Raw genomic sequence first — 20104 nt, forward strand, 5'->3', positions numbered from 1 at the left:
CTGGAGGAGGCACCTCTGTGTACACCCACAGGTAAGACCCATCCTGGAGCAGAGATGCCCCTGAAGGGTGTGTGTGAGTCCAGAGCAGAGCTAAGAAAATGAGAGAAAAAAACCTCAAAGACCGGCAAAAAAAATCACTATTTTCTGATCCTGACCTGTGTCACACAGCACCTCATCAAAGGGACTGAGCACAACATGAAGTGAAGGCAAAGAGAGTGAAGACTATGAAGGAGGCAGGAGAGGTGTCAGAAGTGGAGTACAGGAGAGGGGCAGGAAAAACATTTTCCCTAGGAGTTTTTTTTTTGTCCAATTTGTTTTTCAGTAGTTAAAAGTTTACTTTGATTGGCAATTCATTAAATTAAGTAAAACCCCCTGAGCTGAGACTATTCTGGCTGTGACACCTCCCAGCAGCAAGCTGTGGTGTTTCTCCAAACAAAATACTCACATGCAGCCACACAGGGGCACAGATGGTTAACTGGGCAATAAAGTACCATCACATAGGCACATATGTGGTGTGTCACATCCTCCAGGCAACATCAGCTTGCTGATCAAATTTGACCCATGGAGTCTGACACATTTCTCTTCCATGTAGTCTGATGGTTTACAAGATCTGGTTAAGCTGTGTGTGACCAACAGCGCTCTGGGAATTGCACACTAAATTTCATAAAGTATTTTTAACTGAAAATAATGAACCTGCTCTTGTAAAGGTTGACAGACTTCCAACTGGAGAAGCAGAACAATGTTCTGTTTGCTTCCCACAGCCATATCATAAGATTGTGTGGATGAGACATTACACAGTCAAAAGGTTAACAAAATTCCAGCAAAACTTGCTAAGATAGAAACTTTCAAAATACTATGAAAAACTCGTAATTCACTACACTGAATGAGTTAGGAAATAACTTCCATGCTTGACAGACACCTGGTATGTCCCCAGGTCCAGAAATAATGATCATTAATCAGTTTTTAATTATTCTGTTGAGACAAAAAACTTTCCACACAGTATTTTTGTGTGTGGGTTCAGTTTCCTCCCATTCAAGTCACCTTGCTCCTTAGAACTGCTGGACAGAAGCCAAAGCACGTAAATAAGGTCCATATTCATGGTTATCATCCAGTGTGAGGCCAGCAGGGACTATTAACTCATTTTCTCTCATCTTCTGTTTATCACAGTGATTTAATTTTTGCCAGAACACTGCCCTAACAAGCCTAATAATTTTAGTTGTACTACAGCATTTGTGTTTTCACAAGACTAAACTACTCTGTGCTCCTCAAAGAACAGAAGGGAGGCCCAGAACACCACAGGGATGGGTGAGATGAAGTATGCTCAGATCATCCCAGCAGGCAAACCATATGAAATTATTTAGGGAACAAAACTCTCTCCTGGTTCTATTCAGCCAGATGAGGGGGGAACTCCCTTCCAACCGCAGACCAAGACCAAGTTTACTGTATGCAATTGAGCGAATCAATTCCCAGCCAAGCACAAAGGAAGACATCTAAGAAATCAAACTCCCTGGGTGCTCAAGAAATTACCTCAGAGTCTGCTCTCTCTTTTGCAGCTGAAGGCAGAAAACAAAAGCCCAAACAATCAAGCCAGAAGAAAACCATCTGGCAAATCACACATTAAGGAAAAAAATCCTTCTGAATCTCATGAGGCAACAGAGCAGATATACCCAAAGCAGAGTATTTTATTATAGCCTTAATGCAGAGCTGCAAAAGTCACAAGCATGGCAGTTTCAGTGCAAACAAGATTGATCTCCCAAGCAAGCCAGCATTGACGAAGATGAAAGAGAGGTAATACACTGATTTTCAAATTTCAAGTTACATCCGGGGCTATGGCAATCCAGTCCTTAGTTGCATCACAACACATCTAAAACTAATCTCATCAAACTTTTTTTTTTCTTGAGAAGCTGGAAGAAGCCCAAGGGAAAAGAAAGATGAGGTTCCTTTATGTGTCAAAGCAGGTACAAATTAATTTCTGAAGGTTCTAGTAATTCAACTAAAAGTATTCAAGCAGCAGAAGTTACTTGCTGCCATCCAAGTACCCTAAAAGTAATAATTGTAAGTATCATGGCTTTTTTACAAGTCATACATTATTTGTTGCCATTTCCTTAAAAGAAGCATTTGTCAGAAACAGTGCAAATTGTCAAATAAACAATTTAAATGCATTTCTCAATCAAGGGCTGTTCTGGTGGCTAAGCAGGATGCTTTTAGAGAGAATTAGTCACTTTAGATATTTCTAAATAACAGGAAAACAAAAGCATGTTTAAGACTGACTTACTGTTATAGATGACTTTCCTGCTGTGTTGCCATGTTTGAGTAAGGACTTGGAGAGCTTTCTCTGAGAAACAATCTGCAGGAAAACAAAAACAAAGGGGGAAATAATTAGAATCTGTAGTAAATACATGGTTTGTTGTGATTTCAGTTTTATGCTGCTTTCTTTTTCTTTTTTCCTTTTGTATCAAGGTACTTTCTCAATCCATGATCAGAGTTAACGCAGTAAGACCACAACCAACAAGAAAGGTCCCCAGGGAGTGTGCATAGCATAGGATGCAATGGAAGGACAAAAAGGCATTTGGGGTCAAGCAGAATGGGAAGAACACAATTCACTGCATTGAACAGAATAGTGAGAAACACAGAGATTTTCCTCAAGTATTGCAGTGATGGTCACAGGGGACAGAAACAAGGTTTAACTGGACTTAAAAGACAATAAGAAGGGAGCAGTAAACAGCAAATCTGTCAGAGATACCTCCAAAACTCAACTCATTAATTTTTATTGGAAACTGAAGTCCATTTACAAGGAGAAGGAATTAATTTTTTCTCAACATGTCAGCAGCTCTAAATTCAGGGCAGAAGTAAGCAAGCTGTCCCACACTTCAGTTCCAAAATTGTCTCCTTTGCTTACCCCATACCAAACCTCCCCTAGAACTCAGCATTACAAATGAACTTGGTCATTAACCAAATTGAAAATATACTACAAATAAATGGCATCAGAGGAACAATGACAAAAGATTTTATTTGCCATATCAATAGTAACAAGCATTCCCTTACGATTTTGAAACATTTAAAACCAGACCAGCAAAAGTATTAGAAAAGGAAGAAACTTACAATAATGTAGAACTGCTAAGCTACAGTGATGTTCCAATGTATTAGTCACCAGTAAAGTCAATGCTATATTAATTTATTTATTTATTAAGTGGAAACTTCAAAATGTTGACAGATGTAAAGGTAATCTAAACCATTGCTTAGAAGTCACAGCATTATTTGTAATCTGAAAAAAACTGTAGTACAGTTGTGCTGTGCAGATACTGAGTAAAAGATTGTGTCCTAAGAAAAAACTTAACCTCTTGAATGTGGCTTTTATCCTAGAAGCAGTCCTTTCCACCTTCCCACATCCAACAGTTCTTGGAAAACTTCATCCAAACAGCTGATCTAAATGATCCATGAATAGACATCTTTGGCAAATATGCCAAAATATTAGATGCAAAAGAAAGGCAGTCACCAAGTGAAAAGGAGAGTTCCAGACTCTTCATACGAGTCCTGGGCATCATACAAACTTCAGCAATAAACCACAGCAGTAGGTAATGGCCACAGCTGACATGCTCTGAGTAATGTAAAGTTGCAGCCAACCAGAAAATGTGCTGTGAGACAGGAGTGAGTAGGATGCACATTTTAGCCTAACATCAGTGGGGGGAAACATGTTTGTCCTGCCCATCAATTTGCTAAATTGAACAGAGAATCAAAGCTGCACCTCAGATTATCCTCAGGTACAGTTGTCATAGAAGCAGCAAGACAGAAGCAAGTTTTAAACAGGCTTTAAATGCGAGATGGGAGAACCACCAAATGACAGGAAAGCACATCTGGAATCACTCTGACCAGCTTCTTGTTCCTATTGCAGCTATACCTGACAGGGGTATATCTAATCAGTTCTTAAAGAACTTAAAGGGAAACACTCTCCTGTGAAAATTTATTGTATTCATTATCCTTATGTAAATATATTTTCCTAACAGCTAATCTGATTCTCTGCTGTTTAGAGTCCATTATTTCTATCGAATGCACCATGAATAGGTAAAACAATCCTTTTCCCTTTTTCAGGCAATCCTTGTATCTGAAGACTTATTACCAACTCCCTACAGTCTTCTTTACTACATAACCTGAGTTTGTCCTATCTTTCCTTCTTGACAAAATTTCCTAGCTCTCAAACCATTCTCTGTACTCTCTGATGAGCCTTCATGGACTGGCTCATAAATACTCTTAAAATAATGCTCAAAATTGGGCATAATAACCCTGGTCCTTCCCATGAGAAGCAAGAAGAGCTTCTCTTGCAAGGCTGATACACTCCAGAATTACATTTGCCTTATTTTAAGAACATCATGATACTGTTAACTAATGTTCATAATAGGACCATTTCAGTTTTGCAGCTGGCTATTACTTAAATGAATAATTTAGCACTCCTTTTTGGACTGCTTTCCATAATGCTCTCTGTTGCCAACATCTCACTCAATTTTCCAAACTAACTTTTGGATTTCAGCTATAGTGTTGGTCAGTGGCAACAACAGACAGGACTAAAAGTAAGATGACAATATTACTAGCAGCTCTTTTTCTTCCCTAGAATCTTGGAAATACTATTTGCAGAGATCTTTTAAGTCATCCCTACATTTATCTTCTTGCCAGCTAAATAGGTTCAAGTACGAATCATTGCACGCCTGTGAACTGTGAGGTGCAATTCAAAAAATCGTGGTTGAGATTCTCAGATAGGAGGTAATACAGGAATATGACAGATTTTTCTTAATATATAATTAAACTGTGGGATCTGTACCGGCCAGACAATGAATTATGGCAGCTGAGGAGCAGAGCCCATTCATCTCCATGGTCAAAGAAAGATGCTCAGGCAACTTTGTAAAATACATTAAGCTAAGAAACCTTTTCAGACTTCTTACATATACATAGCCATGGTATGAGATAGAGTTTGGGTGGGAACCTGTCCTAAAGTAGCCTCTTTAGAAACAGCAGGACTTTCCTCCTTTGCTACCCAAACTTTTCCAGCTCCCTTTGCTGCTTTTTGAAGTGTCACAGCTTTCACAGGGCATTGCACAGCTCGGGAGCTCCTGTGCAGGTGGCAGATAGCTCAAAGTTCCAGAAAGGATAATTTATTCTGACGTGCTCATTAGTAGGCTGCATTAATGACACTTGCTCTCTAAGCCAGAAGCATTGCTCTGACACAGTAAGCACTCTGCATATGTAAATATGTGTATTTGGGTGCAAGTGTTTACCAGTTGTTAATTAAGTGGCCACTAAAACCAATCCTCCATCTGGCAACAATGTGCCAACATCGTTGCTTCAAATTGTAGTTGTAATTGAAATAACCATAAAGGAGTCTGTTTTCCATAGCAGTAATTTGATTCTTTTGTTCATGCACTGTACGAAATGGGTCTCACTGATTTAAAGAATCACTTCTGTGGAACCTGCCATCAATTACCTATCATATTTTTGTTAATGTCTCAATGCAAATCTTCTTCTAGACATTATTATACAAAGCATTTGCTGACCTGATTTTCAGACAGCAAGTCCTAAACAATGATAACTTGAGGGACTAGCAAGCATTAGTCTTAGTTCAGAGTTGCAGAGGCAGCTGAGCTGGCAAAATGCCTTAGAAGAAGGTAATTGACTACAGGTCTTTCATTTGTCAGGAGTCTTTGGCTTGACTCCGACTTCAAAACCTTGCAATTTAAAACTTGTGCTTCAGAGAAAAGAAAGGGTCCTTCCAAAACTGGTGTGAAGAAGTGCAGAAAGTAAATGTCTCTCTTCCTTCTAGAACACAAATAATAGAACCCAGTTCAGCCCTAGAAAACCTCATTACAATTCAAGAACATGTATTTTCACAACATTTTATTAGAAACATGACCTACCAGTCAGCAAATGGATGTAGAAAACAGTCCTTGTTCATGCTGGAAAAGAGTTAATTTTCTTAGTAGCTGGTACAGTGCTGTGTTTCAGATTTAGTATGAGAATAATGTTAACACACTGATGTTGTGGTTGTTGCTAAGTAGTGTTTACTCCATATCAAGAATTTTCAGTTTCCCATGCTCTGCCAGAGAGGAGGTGCACAACAAGCCAGGGAAGATAGCCAGGATGGCTGACCTGAACTAGCCAAAAAGATATTTCATACCACAGACTGCCATGTTCAGTATAAACACTGGGGAGAGTTGGCTCAGAGCTGCTGATTGCTGCTAAGGGATGGGCTGGCATCAGTCAGCAGGTGGAAAGTGATTGCACTATGCATCACTTCTTTCTCTTGGGTTTTATTTTATTCTTTCTCTCTCCTTTCATTACTGATGTTTTTATAATAATAATAAAATTTTATTTTGTTTTAATTATTAAACTGTTTTTATCTCAAGAATGAAGTTAACCTTTTCTTTCTGATTCTCCTCCCCACTGGGGCAGCATGGGGCAAAGGGGGTGTAAGCAAGCAGCTGCATGGTGCTTCAGTTGCCAGCTGGAGTTAAACAATAACAATCCTTTTTAGTGCTCAGTGTGGGGAGCTTGTACCAGGGCCACACCTCAGAGGTATAAAAGGTGAGACTTAGAGAAGTGAAGCCAAGCTCATTTTCAGCTACATACAAACTACTACCCAGTTGTGGCCTAAGAGCACGATATGTCCAATAAAAACATCATGGTAATATGTTTGCATGAGGTGGAAAAAAGATGTAAAAGCCTCTGTTTCTGAGAGAGAGCATATGAACATGAAGTTATTCCTATTTATCAGACATGCAGTCATCTAAACAGAACATCATCTCAGGTAGATTTCTGGTCTGAAGTGATAAGGGATGCCAACCCTGTGGTAAGATGGGAGTGAGAAATTCCCTTGAAGATGATCTTAATTTTCCTTATTACATACAAGCTCTTACAGGTTAAGGACAGATGCTCAATATTGTAGAGAAATCTGAACTTACATCTCCATTTAATCCTATTTCCAATTTAAAATAGCTAAAAGAGGCCTTGCACTTTTTTTTTTCTTCATTATTTTAAAAGTATGAACAGATGCAACACTCTAGATAAAAGCACCAAGGCTCTGAAACCAGCTGTGTACCCAGCATTGCTCAGCAATCACTCAGAGACAAGGACTCTGATGAAGGTTTCCTCTCTCCTGTGCCTGAGTCGTGACTAATCAGCACTGTGTAAGATGAGCTGTGAAATATAATGACTTGTTTTACCTGGCTTGTTTAGGAAACTTTTAAAATGTCTTTCTCTAGGTGGTCCTTTTTCAACTAAGTATAGGGATAACTTTCAATAATATCATGCAGAATTCCCAATGCCCATAAATAGAGCCAACACCAAGTTTTCAATATGGCTTTTTAACTAAGTTATTTCAACAGCATTGATTCAGCTTTGCAAGGTGCCACCCTGACCCAGAGGTTAAGTGTCCTAAATTCTTTATTTGGATTGTCCTCTTCTGCACATTGGACTTTCTTACAGGAACCCCAAATTTAGTTATTTACACAGAGAGATTAAGCACAAATTTCCCTCAATCACAACATACACAGCTTGAAGAAGTCTTTGTATCTCTTCCTTGCTAGCTGGGATAGCCAGAGAAATAACTTTTATTTCCTAGCACCTCTGTGTTAACTCTTCTCCCAGATGTTATTTCTGCTACATGTACTTTCATAGTTACTCAACTCAACCTAACTCTTCTTCAGGACTGCAAAGAGCACCTAGTCACAGTTTAGTAGCGTTTTTCCCTTTATCCAAATGCCTTTTTCACAGACTGAATCTTCATGATCCAATGTATTTAAGTGCAGATCCCTTGGTGGTAAACACACTTCAAACCTCGAGAAGGAATTTCCCACCAAACAGCAGTGGTACATATAGAGTGTGTTTCCACCATCTGCTAGAACCATGTTGATATATCAAGGAAAGAAAAGTAGCAATCATATTCTTTCAAAAAAACATCTCAAATCTTGCACCAGCCCTTGTGTTGTGGCTTAACCCCAGCCAGCAGCCAAGGCCCACACAGTCACTGCTAGATTCCACCCCAGTGAGATACAAGAGAGAATCAGAAAAGTAATAAAAACTCATAGGTTGGGACAATAGCAGTTTAATAGGTAACTATTAAAACTAGAAACTGCTATCTTGTCAAGTTTGAGTGGGGATTTTAACATATATAATCAAACTAACTTGACTGTATTCACAAAATCCTTTTAATCCTCAATGCACGGCAAAAGAAGGATCCTGTGGGATATAATCATATCAAAAGTATTTGCCAGTTATGCTACAGACTCTCTTAAGCTCTTCCCTTCTAGTATAAATTTTTACCCCTTAAAGCACATTTTTCACTGCTACGAAGTGTCCCAAATGAAGGACAGCAATACTTTCATGATATTGCTGTAAGTGGAATGATGCAACCAGAGTGACTAGACAAACAATTGAAGATTTAACACTTGTAAAATATATTCTGAAGCTTGTAAATTAAAATATTAGTCCATGTAAGTCAGATACTGTAAGCCTCTAAACACCCCCAAATACAATGTCAGACCTTGATGGCATTTCACCTGTATAGGTGAATAATGAATGATCAATTTTAAGCACAGGCAGCAGAAGTATCACTGCCTCACAGTGTAAAAGCTCTCTCTTCACACATTCCTCTTCAGCCTGGCCTGTGACAAAACAAGGTTTATACAACTCTGATGTGCTTGTGTTTATCTTGCCATCTATCTCCCAGCTGTTTTTGAACCCACCAAATAGTTTTCATGAAGAGTGGCAGACAACTGCAGATGCACCAAGCATGCTACATTTCAACATGAAGAGAGACCAGACATTATGTAAATGTTAGAGACTGTATTCCACTCTCATTGAAAAAAAAAGTTTTGGGGAATGGGTCACAGATACCGAGAAAACCCTTCAAGTGATCAAGTTCAGATGTATAGGTCCACAGAGAAGAAAGTTTCATTCTAATTGCTCACAGAATTCTTGTTCCTTCGTAGAGCCAGTTTCAGTGCTATAATGATCCTCTCTGTACATATGAGTCTTTCTGTACCATGCTCATCACTCTCCAAGATGTCTTTTGTTTGCTATAGTATTGTTCAGCTCAGAGTCTATTTACAGCCGAATTATACCTCTCCCTGTCTTTGTTAAAGATCTGTACCTGAAAATAGTCAATCAAAACGGAACACAGAAAAAGAGATATGCCTATCACAAGAGGCATAATGTTATTACAGGAAATATCTTATCAATAGTTTAAAAGGTCTTTGAATTTAATTAGTGTGTAGAGTAGCAGCCCTTTTATAATTAGTCACAATAATATCTCATTATAATAGCAAACTAAATTTAAATTACTCTTCTAAAGACTGCTACAGTAATTCATACAAAAAGATAAAGCATGTGAAAACAAAGCAGTACAAACTGTATAAGAAATTCTATTAACTATGGCAAGATTAATCTAGAAAATCTTACAGCTTCAGAGATCATGCTGCAATGGCAAACCAAGAGTTTCCTGGGGATAACAGAGGTTCTGAAAGGGTTAGGCAAAGTTAGGGAGAGTGTTGCATTCATTATTTGCTTCTGCTCTGAGTCAGCGCTGGTAGAAAATGACATTCACGTCTAATAAAGTACATTATTCATCCCACTAATGAATTGAGCAACTTCATTTGGAGGAGATCAAAGGCCAAGTATTTAAAGGTACCTAGATACCTAAGGAGGCCCACAGACATCTAATGAGATTTAGGAATTCAAACACCTTGAAAAAAGCTGGTCATATGTCTTTTGCACCACAGAAGCAGTCAACAGACTATTAAATAAATATTCTCATGCAAAATGTTTCAGTTTAATTAATTCAGGTGCAATCATGACTCTTTTAGCCTTTCTCTAATTCAAGCGCAAGGGGATTTGTGATGGCTGAAATTGAACTAATAATCAGTCAGCTTTTTCAAGTGCATAATCTGCTAATGGCATATACTATGAAAAACACACGAGAAACAATTATATTCATTACTGAGAAGGAAGATTTTCAATCCAATTTGTACACAAACGTGTGTATGGGTAATATTAAATCTCAGAATAATCCTTGAAAATGTTCTTGACACAAAAAGATTTACATCTCTGCAGCTTTCTTCTGCTACTAGTTAAGCAAATAAGGGAGTAACAGCATTTTAACAGTTTTAAAAATTGAAAGAAATTAAACAAGGGATAAGATCCCAAATTTGAAAACAGCAAAGCCACAGTAAGTAATGGAAGAAAAGCCACAAAGGTTATTCCCACAAAATATGTCACAGAGAACAACCCAACCCACAGAGCTGGGGTGGTTCGCATTTAAGAAATAAAAACTCTATTGGTTTCCATAATTTAATGGTGTTGCATGCACAGCTGAGCAGTAATTGAGACTGTCTTGGAAATGTGTTTTTAGTTTTCATCAGAAAATGGTTATCCATTGAAATAGTTGTTGTGAGCTCTTATAGAACAGACTAAAATTTCTGGGTGAAATTTCAGAAAAAAAAGTCTTCCTTGGCCACCTCCCTGATAATTACCGTGTGGTTAAGAAATTAACTTTGGTTATTAGAAAGTTTGAGCCCTTACTGTACTATATGATGCAATTTCAATGTTCTACAAAATTTATGGAATATAAAGCTGAATTATTCCAATAAGAGCGCTTTAGAAGCTCATGACATATGAAGGCACTAACCTGTAAACAGAAGAGGACCTGGATTTGGGGTTTTGCTGTCTGTATTAGTTTCATTTTCCTACAGCAGCCCTTCAGGTGCATTGGTACCTGGAAAGGTGTGGATAACACACCAGGGTTTGGTGACTGCTGAGCAGGGTGGGCACAGCATCAGTGCTGTCTCTCAACATTTCACCCCCTCATCAAGGAGCTGAGGGTGGGCAAGATCCTGGGAGGCCAAGTCATTGGAAAAAAAAACAAATCCCATACCATGCACCCCAACCACCACACTATCCCACTTGAAAACCATGAAAATCACACTGTTAAATTTCTGACTGTGCTTTTCTATCTAATATTATTTCCCCGTTGCTTTCTTTCACGTACATAAAACCCTGACCCATTAAACAAAAATCAATCTATCTTCTGACACTCAAAACAATTACAGATTTTGTGAGCAACCAAAAAGCAAAAGAAGTACAAAACTCTCAGGTACTAGGTGAGGATTGAGTTGGAAATTATTAGTCTGGGTGAGAGGAGTGCCTCAACACTTTACCTAGTCACAGGGAAGTGGAAAGAGAAAAACAAAGAGGAAAGAGGGAAGAATCTACTCTCCAAAGTTACAGACATCTGCAAAACCACGACAGAGCAAGAACTGATTCATAGCATCTAAAGCACCTGTAAGAAAGCAAGAGGTCACCCTTTTCGAGCGGTGGCCCAAGATGGCAATTAAATTATTACTGGTTGTGATTTCACTGCTTATCACTACAAAGCTGTGGATGGGTGCCCTTGCTTGCCAGCGCCTATGCAAAGAACAGCAACTATTGAGGGTGAACTGAAGAGTTAGAGGATTAGTGGGCAGATGCACAGCCTGATGGAGCATCCCAAGCAATTTCTGCTGAAGCAGAAAGCACAATGCCAAACCACTGCTCAACCCCAACACTCCCACTCCAAAGAATGAGAGCTGTAATTTACAGCAGCAGCTTAAGAAGGCTGATATTACTGCCTTCCTCCCTAAGCAAGACCAGCTAAAACTAAGCCATACTTGCTCTGGTTATTTTTACTTTTCAAATTCAGGCTTTCTTTTGCCACCTGAAGGCTACCAAAAGTAATTGCATATAGGAGGGAGGGTTCACTATGCCTCTGCTTACACACAGGAAGCCATCACTGCTGTGAGGGTGCCAAACACTGGGACAAAGCCCAGAGATGCTGTGATAACTTCATCCTTGGAGACATTCAAGACTGGGCTGGAGAAGCCCCTGAACAATCTGCTCTTATCTGTTTTGAGCAGCAGATTGAACTGGAGACCCCAGGAATCCCTCCTCACTTAAATTACCTTATGATATGAAAAGCACACCCTCCCAAATGTCTATGCCACTTCCTTGTATGGTAATTCAAGTAAACCTAACTAAGGATTTGCTCCAGAGACACCACCCAGAGCAAAGCATCCCGTTTTGGGTCTCCAGAGGAGGGCCATGAAGAGGGGGTCAGAGGGGTGGAACACCTCTCCTTGTGGAGACAGGCTGACACAGTCAGAGTTGGTCAGCCTGGAGAAGAGAAGGTTCTGGGGAGAGCCTACAGCACCCTCCTGTACCTAAAGGGGGCTACAAGAGAGCTGCAGAGGGACTATTTACAAGGGCATGGAGTGACAGGACAAGGGCTGATGTCTTTAAACTGAAACATTTAGATAGATATTAAGAAGGAATTTCACTATGAGGGTAGTGAGGCACTAAACAGGTTGCCCAGAGGTTGCTGGAAGTGTTCAATGCCAGGCTGGATGAGGCTTGGATCAACCTGGTCTAGTAGGTGTCCCTGCCCATGGCATGGGAATTGGAATTAGATGTTCTTTAAGGACACCTCCAAACAAACCCTGCTGGGATCCTGTGAATCTAATTTCACAAACATGCTCCCAATTAAGAATAATCATTGTGAAGTTACAAGCAAAACATGCTACAGTTTCCTTGATTAAATAACTACCATATGACTATAGAACTGGTATTATTAGATATTAGTTTTATATATTTAATTAGAAATTGAACAAAAATTTTAAAATAATAGCATATTTTTTAAAATTACAGTTTTTAGTTATGCATATTAACCTACCATTTAACAATGTCACTATTTAAACAGTACAACACAAGCTGCTTGGAGTATGGTACATTCTCTCAATGTGAAGTTCCTTGAAAAACTCTGTTTTATAAACTATGTGCAATTGCAGACCATATTTTAAGACTATGCTGCTAACTGAGATAAATTCGTTTGCACTCTCAACTTTCCTGCCTTCTCTAATATTTTAGGGTTTGTTTGATTTGGTTATCATTCTGACTGTAGAGAACATATTTGTTGATATTCTGCCAATCTGCACATTACCAGGACACTCAAGAAGCTGGGAAACTGGAATGTAGAAAGAGCCTTTCTCAGTACAAGGAACAGACTTTTAGTTCTTAAAAACACACACCAAAAAATCCCTCCTAAACACCTCATACCAAGCCTGCTCCTGTCAAAGCCTTCAAAAGACAATCTGCTATTGTTTTGTCTAGAAGGGAAACTTTTAAGTGTGATGGACAAAACAAATCACTTTGAGGAAATGTTTCTATTTAGCGTGTTGACATTTATGTATCTACACTCATCAGGTATCTACCCACAACCATTTGTTCTACCATGTTTAAATGTTGTAGCATAAGAAATTCCTGTTGATTAATCTGCTCTTCACATCCAGGTATGACTGACTGCATGCCAGGATGTTGCTAACCACAGTATTTACCAGTAGAGGCACAGAATTGACTTGTCCTGGCAAGAGCAGTATAAATAAATCTTGCAGAAAATCCAGTGGGATGTCTCTAGACAGTATATGCTTCAGATCTAGCAGCCTACAAGTCACTGCCTTCATCACTCTCATGGAACACAAATTTATTAGAGCATTTGGAAGGAGATTATTGAAACCTTCCAAAGGAATGCATTCTTCGTCATTTGCATCCAAGACCCCAAATATGTGACAAGCCTGTACCTATTGGGTAGGCTACATGTAAGATTGAGATCAGAATAAAGCTAAAATTCACTCCTCTCTGTGAGCTTACTATATTACCATGCTATTGTCTTTCCCAGCATTTAGTTTTCATACTAATTTTGATTTTGATAGAAGAGTTATATGATTTGGGTAAACATGCAGGTTTGCCACACATCTAAGTGATGATCTACAAACAGGTACAGGAAGCACTGAATCTTAGAGATCAACTATTACCTAGAAGAGAGCAATAAAAGTTGGCACTTCTATGTGGGGGTGGGAAGGGCATCAGTCTTTCAGACTATACCTAAAAATCTACAGCCTTCCTGGATATCTCATTAAATCCTACTTGCACTGGGAAAGTGAGTTGGGAGGCTGACACACACTCTTGCAAAAAGTTCTGTTTTATTCAGGCATTAAAATTATGTAGACAACAAATTAATGTCAAAATTGTCTCAAGAAAAGCCGTGCGTCTATTATCATAATTCAATGATAATTGAATTATGTAATTACACCATACAGCTAAACAGGAGTGTAAGCTCCATGTGTACAGCCTGTGCTGTAGGACTGTCAACTTTGGAGTCTTCATAAAGGCTTGACTTGGATGACAATTCCAGTGCTACTCTTCTGGAATTTCCTAAATCAGTTTTAAATTATATAAAGGCAAAAAACTAGAAAAGCGGGAGGAAGGAACACCACCAAACATAACTAAATATGAGATCAGAGTCCTCCAAGTTGCATTACTGTGAACAGAATTCACACTGTTATTTTTTCTTGGTTACCATTGAAATTATGCTGCAAACAACCCAGCTGTGTGCTATTTATAGCCATCAAATAATTATAAAGACATTTATGCTATAGGCAGCAGCAGTGACATTTTTCCCCCTTCTTTTTCAAGCCAATTAAGCAAGAAGAACATTATAATAACATTTTGCTTTGTTTCCCATTCCCCTTCATGTTATAGGACAGCTTCTTTTCATTTCTCAAGACCACAAGAAATCTGTCAAAAGGAACAGTGCACTGTAAATATCCTAAATACCAACATCTTTGTTTTGAGCTTCCAATTTAGTAAATGCATATATTTCATATTATTTCTCTTGCTAAGAGGACTTTTCCTCGTCCAGCATGTTTGGCCTAATAGCTGTGGGAAGAAAATCAAAGTGATTCCTCTGTGGTGGGGCTGAGTGAGGACCAACAAAAGGTGAGAAAACAGGGAACCAAAGCTTTGCAGTATTTTCCATGGCACGTACCCTGTTCATAATACAAACTTATGTGGAAGCACTGCAAAGGAAAATCTGAACAAAAGAACTTCCTGCTCTTGGCACACAGCATGAAGAACAAATTTATACTCAGCTTAGTGAAATTTGGCATTGCCAAATTTCTGCACTAGGGACAGAGCAGAAATCTGTGCTATGAAACCCTGCATGACAAAAACTGCCAGTGAAATAAACAGTTATGCCTGGAACACTGCAGTGTGCCACCAGTCAGCAGTATGGGAATTCACCACAGAGTTGGCTATGATGACATCTAGATATTGATCTTGTGGGTAGGACTCATCACCGTTAAATTTAGTAATCAAAAAAGTTAAGTATCTCCCCTAAGCCAGCTGTCTAGACTCTCTTGACAAAAGATAAGGAAGGACAGGTATCTCCTGAAGACAATTTATCCTAATCTAGGATAGATGTCTCAGGCAAAATGAATCAATGGTTGGAACTGTCTGTTTCTCTCCATTGAACTTAAGATGGAAATCAGAAGAGTAACTTAGTCTAGACACCCAACTTTTGGATGACTGAGAGTCAGGGAGATGAATCCAACCCTATCTCTCTATTTGTCACATCACCAGGCACTACCCTACATGAATAAAGAATATTTCTAAGTGTTTCTTGGACTTTGAACTTGCTTTAAACCCCATGCAATGTAAGGAACAATAACTTTCTTCAAAATCAGTCTATTTTCCAATGCCTAATGAGCATGGCCTTTTACTGTCCAAGGCAAATCACTGATCTTCCATTTCCTGTAAGCACTGAAGCTGTACTACAGCAGTAAAACAAACCAGCAGAAGTTCTCAATTATCCCATTCAAAGCACCAGTTAAGAATTTTGCCACAAATCTCACCTATCAGTCACTCAACAAAGAACATATTCCACACATACACAAAAAACGAGCAACAAGGGCGAAAATGGCACTGGCACTTACTTGTCCAAGCGTGCACTCCATGCCACCGAGGAAATCAGCTTCTTTCAGCCCATTGTGATTGCTGCTAATGTCATGGACCTCAAACCGCAATCGCTGCACCTCTTCAAAATAGAAGTCCACCGTGAACAGCTTGGAGAAGACGGGATTTATGCAGGTTCGGATCACTTCTGTCCTGTCCACCTGTCAGATTGAAAAGAGGTCACATGAGTGGCTTCTCTTTCTACCAGTGATGGACAGCCATGAGCTCCTCAAACACATTTTGCTCATTGTCCTGGATTGCCAAGCAATTTGTTTTCTATTTGCCATCTGTATGGCAGTTGTCTTCTGTTAAGTGGGCAGTTTTCCTTATCTCTTCCACACCCACTCCTTCCTCTGGGGGGGGACATCTTCTGATAACAGGCTATTGAATGTCACTGCATGACTGATAAGAACTATAACATCCCATTATGAGATGCTCCACCCAGAGGGAGGAACCAAGCATTCCTACACAGATATAATCCTGAGATTCTGGAACACCAGTGTGGTTTCTCCACTGGATATCCCAGAGGAACAGCTGCCTCTTCCACTGGATCTTCAGAGGAAAACTACACCCTTCTACAGAATCCCTGCTCCAACAGAACCACGCCTGTCACTCCAGGAGGACTGCAGCCACAATTCCAATTGGACGGTAGCAGCACCCTGACCAACAGGATGCCAGGCTGGGTTCTGACTCTGTGAGTGTTGTTTTGGTCTACTGCATTGTTTATTTTATCTTTTTATTTTCTTCCCTAATGAAGAACTGTTATTCCTGCCCCCATATTTTTACCTGAGAGCCCTTTAATTTCAAATTTATATCAATTCAGAAGGAGGGGGTTTAGATTTTCCATTTTTCCATTTCAGGGGAGGCTCCTGCCTTCCTTAGCAGACACCTGTCTTTCCAAACCAAGACACTCATTTACTAGGACTGACAGCTGGGACTGTGGCCATGGACAGTCCTGTTTGTACTGTCAGCAGCAGCTGCCCTTTCTGTGCTGGGCTGACCACAAGCACAAGAACACCTTCCCTTGCCTCTCCCTTCCAGCAAGTCTTTAGCAGAATAACTGGGAAATAAACTATAGAATAACTACAGAATTTACACCTCCAGCAGTACCCATCCGTCACTACAAAACAGCAGCAGAGTGATACCGTTTCATCAAACTAAATAGAAAAGAGTGCAACATTGTCAGTAATTAGTCATTTCAGATAATTTGCATGATTAAGGAGTGGAGAACTGGATCCAAAGCAACAGTTTTTCTTAAAAATACATAAATTTTTCCATCCTCCTAAGTTGCATCACAAGAATCTGATGGGTTATACACTGTTTATTCCTACCTCTGAGTCTTAAAACTTCTAAAGAAACATCATTTGTTGTAGTGTGTTTTGTTGGTTTAGTCCGTTTCTCCCCCATTTCTTCATGATGGTTCTGCCCTCCCAGTTTTCCCCACCTCAGTTTCTGTTTATCATTTAGTCACTATGGTTTTCCTTATGTTATATCATTTCCTCCTCCCTCTATTTCCAAATATGTACAGTTCTTTCTCCTCCCTGGGCCCAGTCAATCACTCCCCACCCCTCCTAGTTTTCCAGAATGTTCCCCCAGTGGGAGACGTGATTGGCTGTGGTCCCGGGGCCCCTCCTATACTTTGTAACTATTGGTTTCCCCTTCAAGTCTGTTAAGTTAAGCTCATCCCTTGACTTTCCCTGATTGGTTCACTGTAAACACCTCCCTTTATCACACCTTCCTTTATAATCCCATGCTCTCCCAATGTTCCTTGTCGCTCCCTGCTGGTCGCCGTAGGGATTAAACCTGTTTAGACCCCCAGAAGTGTCCGACTCTCATTCCTTCGTCCGGATTCGCAGCTCTCCCCCGAGACCTCGTCCCCACAGGCACAGCCCGAGGCCTCCGCTGCCAAGGGGTGCCTGAAGCTGCCAGCCCTGGGGCCCTGTCACCAGGACTGACACCCCCGCTGCCGTGGGCTGTTGGCCGCCCTCTTCGCTAGCCGGGTCAAAGGTTTCAGGCCGCGGACCACGCTGCAATCATTAAATCTGTATTGCTATTTCTTAAAAAAAAGTGCTGATAGATTACTTTCTAGTTCTCTTAAGATGTAGTACTTGGGCTTCCTATTTTTGAAATCGGCGTTTGTTATTTTTCATTATGACGGTGACAACATAAGCAATGAAGCAATTTCCTTTTTTCCACTCTCTTTGCCCTGGCACAGAAAAAAAACTTAATAATTCTGTAAGATTAAAGGAACTGATCCTGAAATGAAGTAGGACTTGGGCACATTAGTGACTAGATAGGAGGTGGCTGGTATAGCATGGAACAGCATTGCCCAGAGGAAGAGTGATGAGATCCTTTGTCTGATTCCTGATCAGGAACATCTGTTGTGTAAAAAATGACAGCCGCTTGCTTCCCTTTTCAGAGTTTACAATGCATTGGCTTTTCTAGTAGTTATCGGCAAGGACACAAAGAGTCAAGCAAATCAAAAGCAGGTTAAAAAATGAACAGTTCCTGGTAGAACAGATTTATTTTAGTGCTCATCAAAGGTGTCAGATTGACAGCTGTGACAGCCAAAATCCTTTAGCTAATCTCCAAACAGATGCCACCACTCTTGGAATAGATGCAAACCAGTGTTAACCATTGCTGCCTCCTCACACAGCTGTGTCAATGTGCTCTGACTGTGGCAGGACGAGACCATCACAAAGAGGAAAGCAACCTTAGTTACATAATCATTCTTAATAAATTTGCATAGACTACCTGAAAATTATGGGTTTGACATCAGTCATGCAGAGAATAATAAGACTAATATAAGGTGGGAAAGGATACCAGCCACCTTCATTCAGATGCTGGTCTATCTCAAATTTTTTTTTATCTCCACCAGCAATCAGTATGACTTCAAATCACTATTACTGCTACAAGGAGAAATATTTCTTACGTTAGATAAAGAAGACTAATTAGTTCACTGAGACATTCCTGAGATCTCTTCTAAGTGAAAAGTGATCTGATTCACTTCAGAACAGCGGTTGTCACATGAACTAGTGCTTCAGCAGACCAAATAAACAAAAAATTTAAATGAATGGTTTTAAATATTTTTCATAGCCACATCAATCTCCTAAACACATTCCTTGTGTAAAGATTGTTAATTCAATGGCATCATTTTAATTGCTTCATTGGTCCAGCAGATTTCAGGCAGTAATTGAAGTTTCCGTTATTGTTTCACCTCATCTCTTCCTTTCTTCTGGAAAGTGCTCTCCACTGTGAAATACATCAAGATTTACACTTGCACTCAACACAGGTTAAATATGTGGCTGCTCAAGGGAGTAAAGTGCCTGAAAATGGAGGCACAGTTCTTCACACAGGGACATTAAGAATTTCAGTCTCACACAGGGATAAGATGTTGCTTGCTTTTTCCAGCCTGTGATTGACTGACATCCTTCCCTTGACACACACCGTACTGAAATATAGTCATTTTACTGAATTTCCCCAGCCTTCCCACATTATTGAGACAATACATCAAGCCAGCATGTCAGAGCATGGGATTACATGAGAAAAATCTGTATGAAAGAAGCAATGCCAACAGCTCCACAAGCAATACAAAATTCTTTGGGCCTCCCTCAGCCATCAGCTATAGCATTAACCCCGATTAGTCTGCCTAGCCCCCAGTCTGCTTTGTCAGCATATTCCACAGTTACCCTACTCCTTGGCCAGACAGTGGGGAAGAGTCCCCAGCATGGGAAGCCCAGCTCCATTCCCTGGCTTTGATTACTGTGCAGCAGGGCTGAGCACTGAGAACCAGCTGCAGTGACTCGTGATGAAGAAGCACTGGCAAACAGAACAGCTCAAAAAATTCCCCAACTCTCATGGAACGCACTGGTTAGGAGATGCTGTGTAAGCACAAGGTATAATGTCCACTTGATTCCTGCCACTTTTTGAAGGTTGTTCTTGCTTCAGTATTCTTGCTCTCATATTGAATCATAAAGCCTTAACACTCTCTTTAGAAATGTTGGATGAGCATGAAACCTTAATGAAAACTGGTGAAAATACTATTGCCAAGTGCAGTATCACGCTGATAACCATCAAAAAGTTCATGATATACAGGGCTGCAGACACTTACAAAAACAAAACAAAACAAAAGAAAAAAAAAACAAACCTGACCTGGTTTTGACCACAAGTTATCCTAATACCTGACGGACCTGTTTCATTTTGATCAAAATATGGTGTCATCCTTCATGCTAGCCCAAAAATA

The 20104-nt window shown here is 39.9% G+C and overlaps 1 protein-coding gene across 2 annotated transcripts in view; it reads right to left on the reverse strand.

Moving 5' to 3' along the window:
- Window positions 1–20104, reverse strand: part of CPNE4 (copine 4) — a 236056-nt gene that overhangs the window by 102785 nt on the left and 113167 nt on the right. For both annotated transcript variants that reach the window (XM_063155822.1, XM_063155816.1), the window contains 2 exons: window positions 15843–16022; window positions 2276–2347 (listed from right to left, as the gene is read on the reverse strand). In XM_063155822.1, coding sequence (XP_063011892.1) covers window positions 2276–2347; window positions 15843–16022 — 252 coding nt within the window. The remainder of the gene's footprint in view (window positions 1–2275; window positions 2348–15842; window positions 16023–20104) is intronic.

Source organism: Melospiza melodia, chromosome 1 (genome assembly GCF_035770615.1).
Source record: "Melospiza melodia melodia isolate bMelMel2 chromosome 1, bMelMel2.pri, whole genome shotgun sequence".
Lineage (NCBI taxonomy): Eukaryota > Metazoa > Chordata > Aves > Passeriformes > Passerellidae > Melospiza > Melospiza melodia.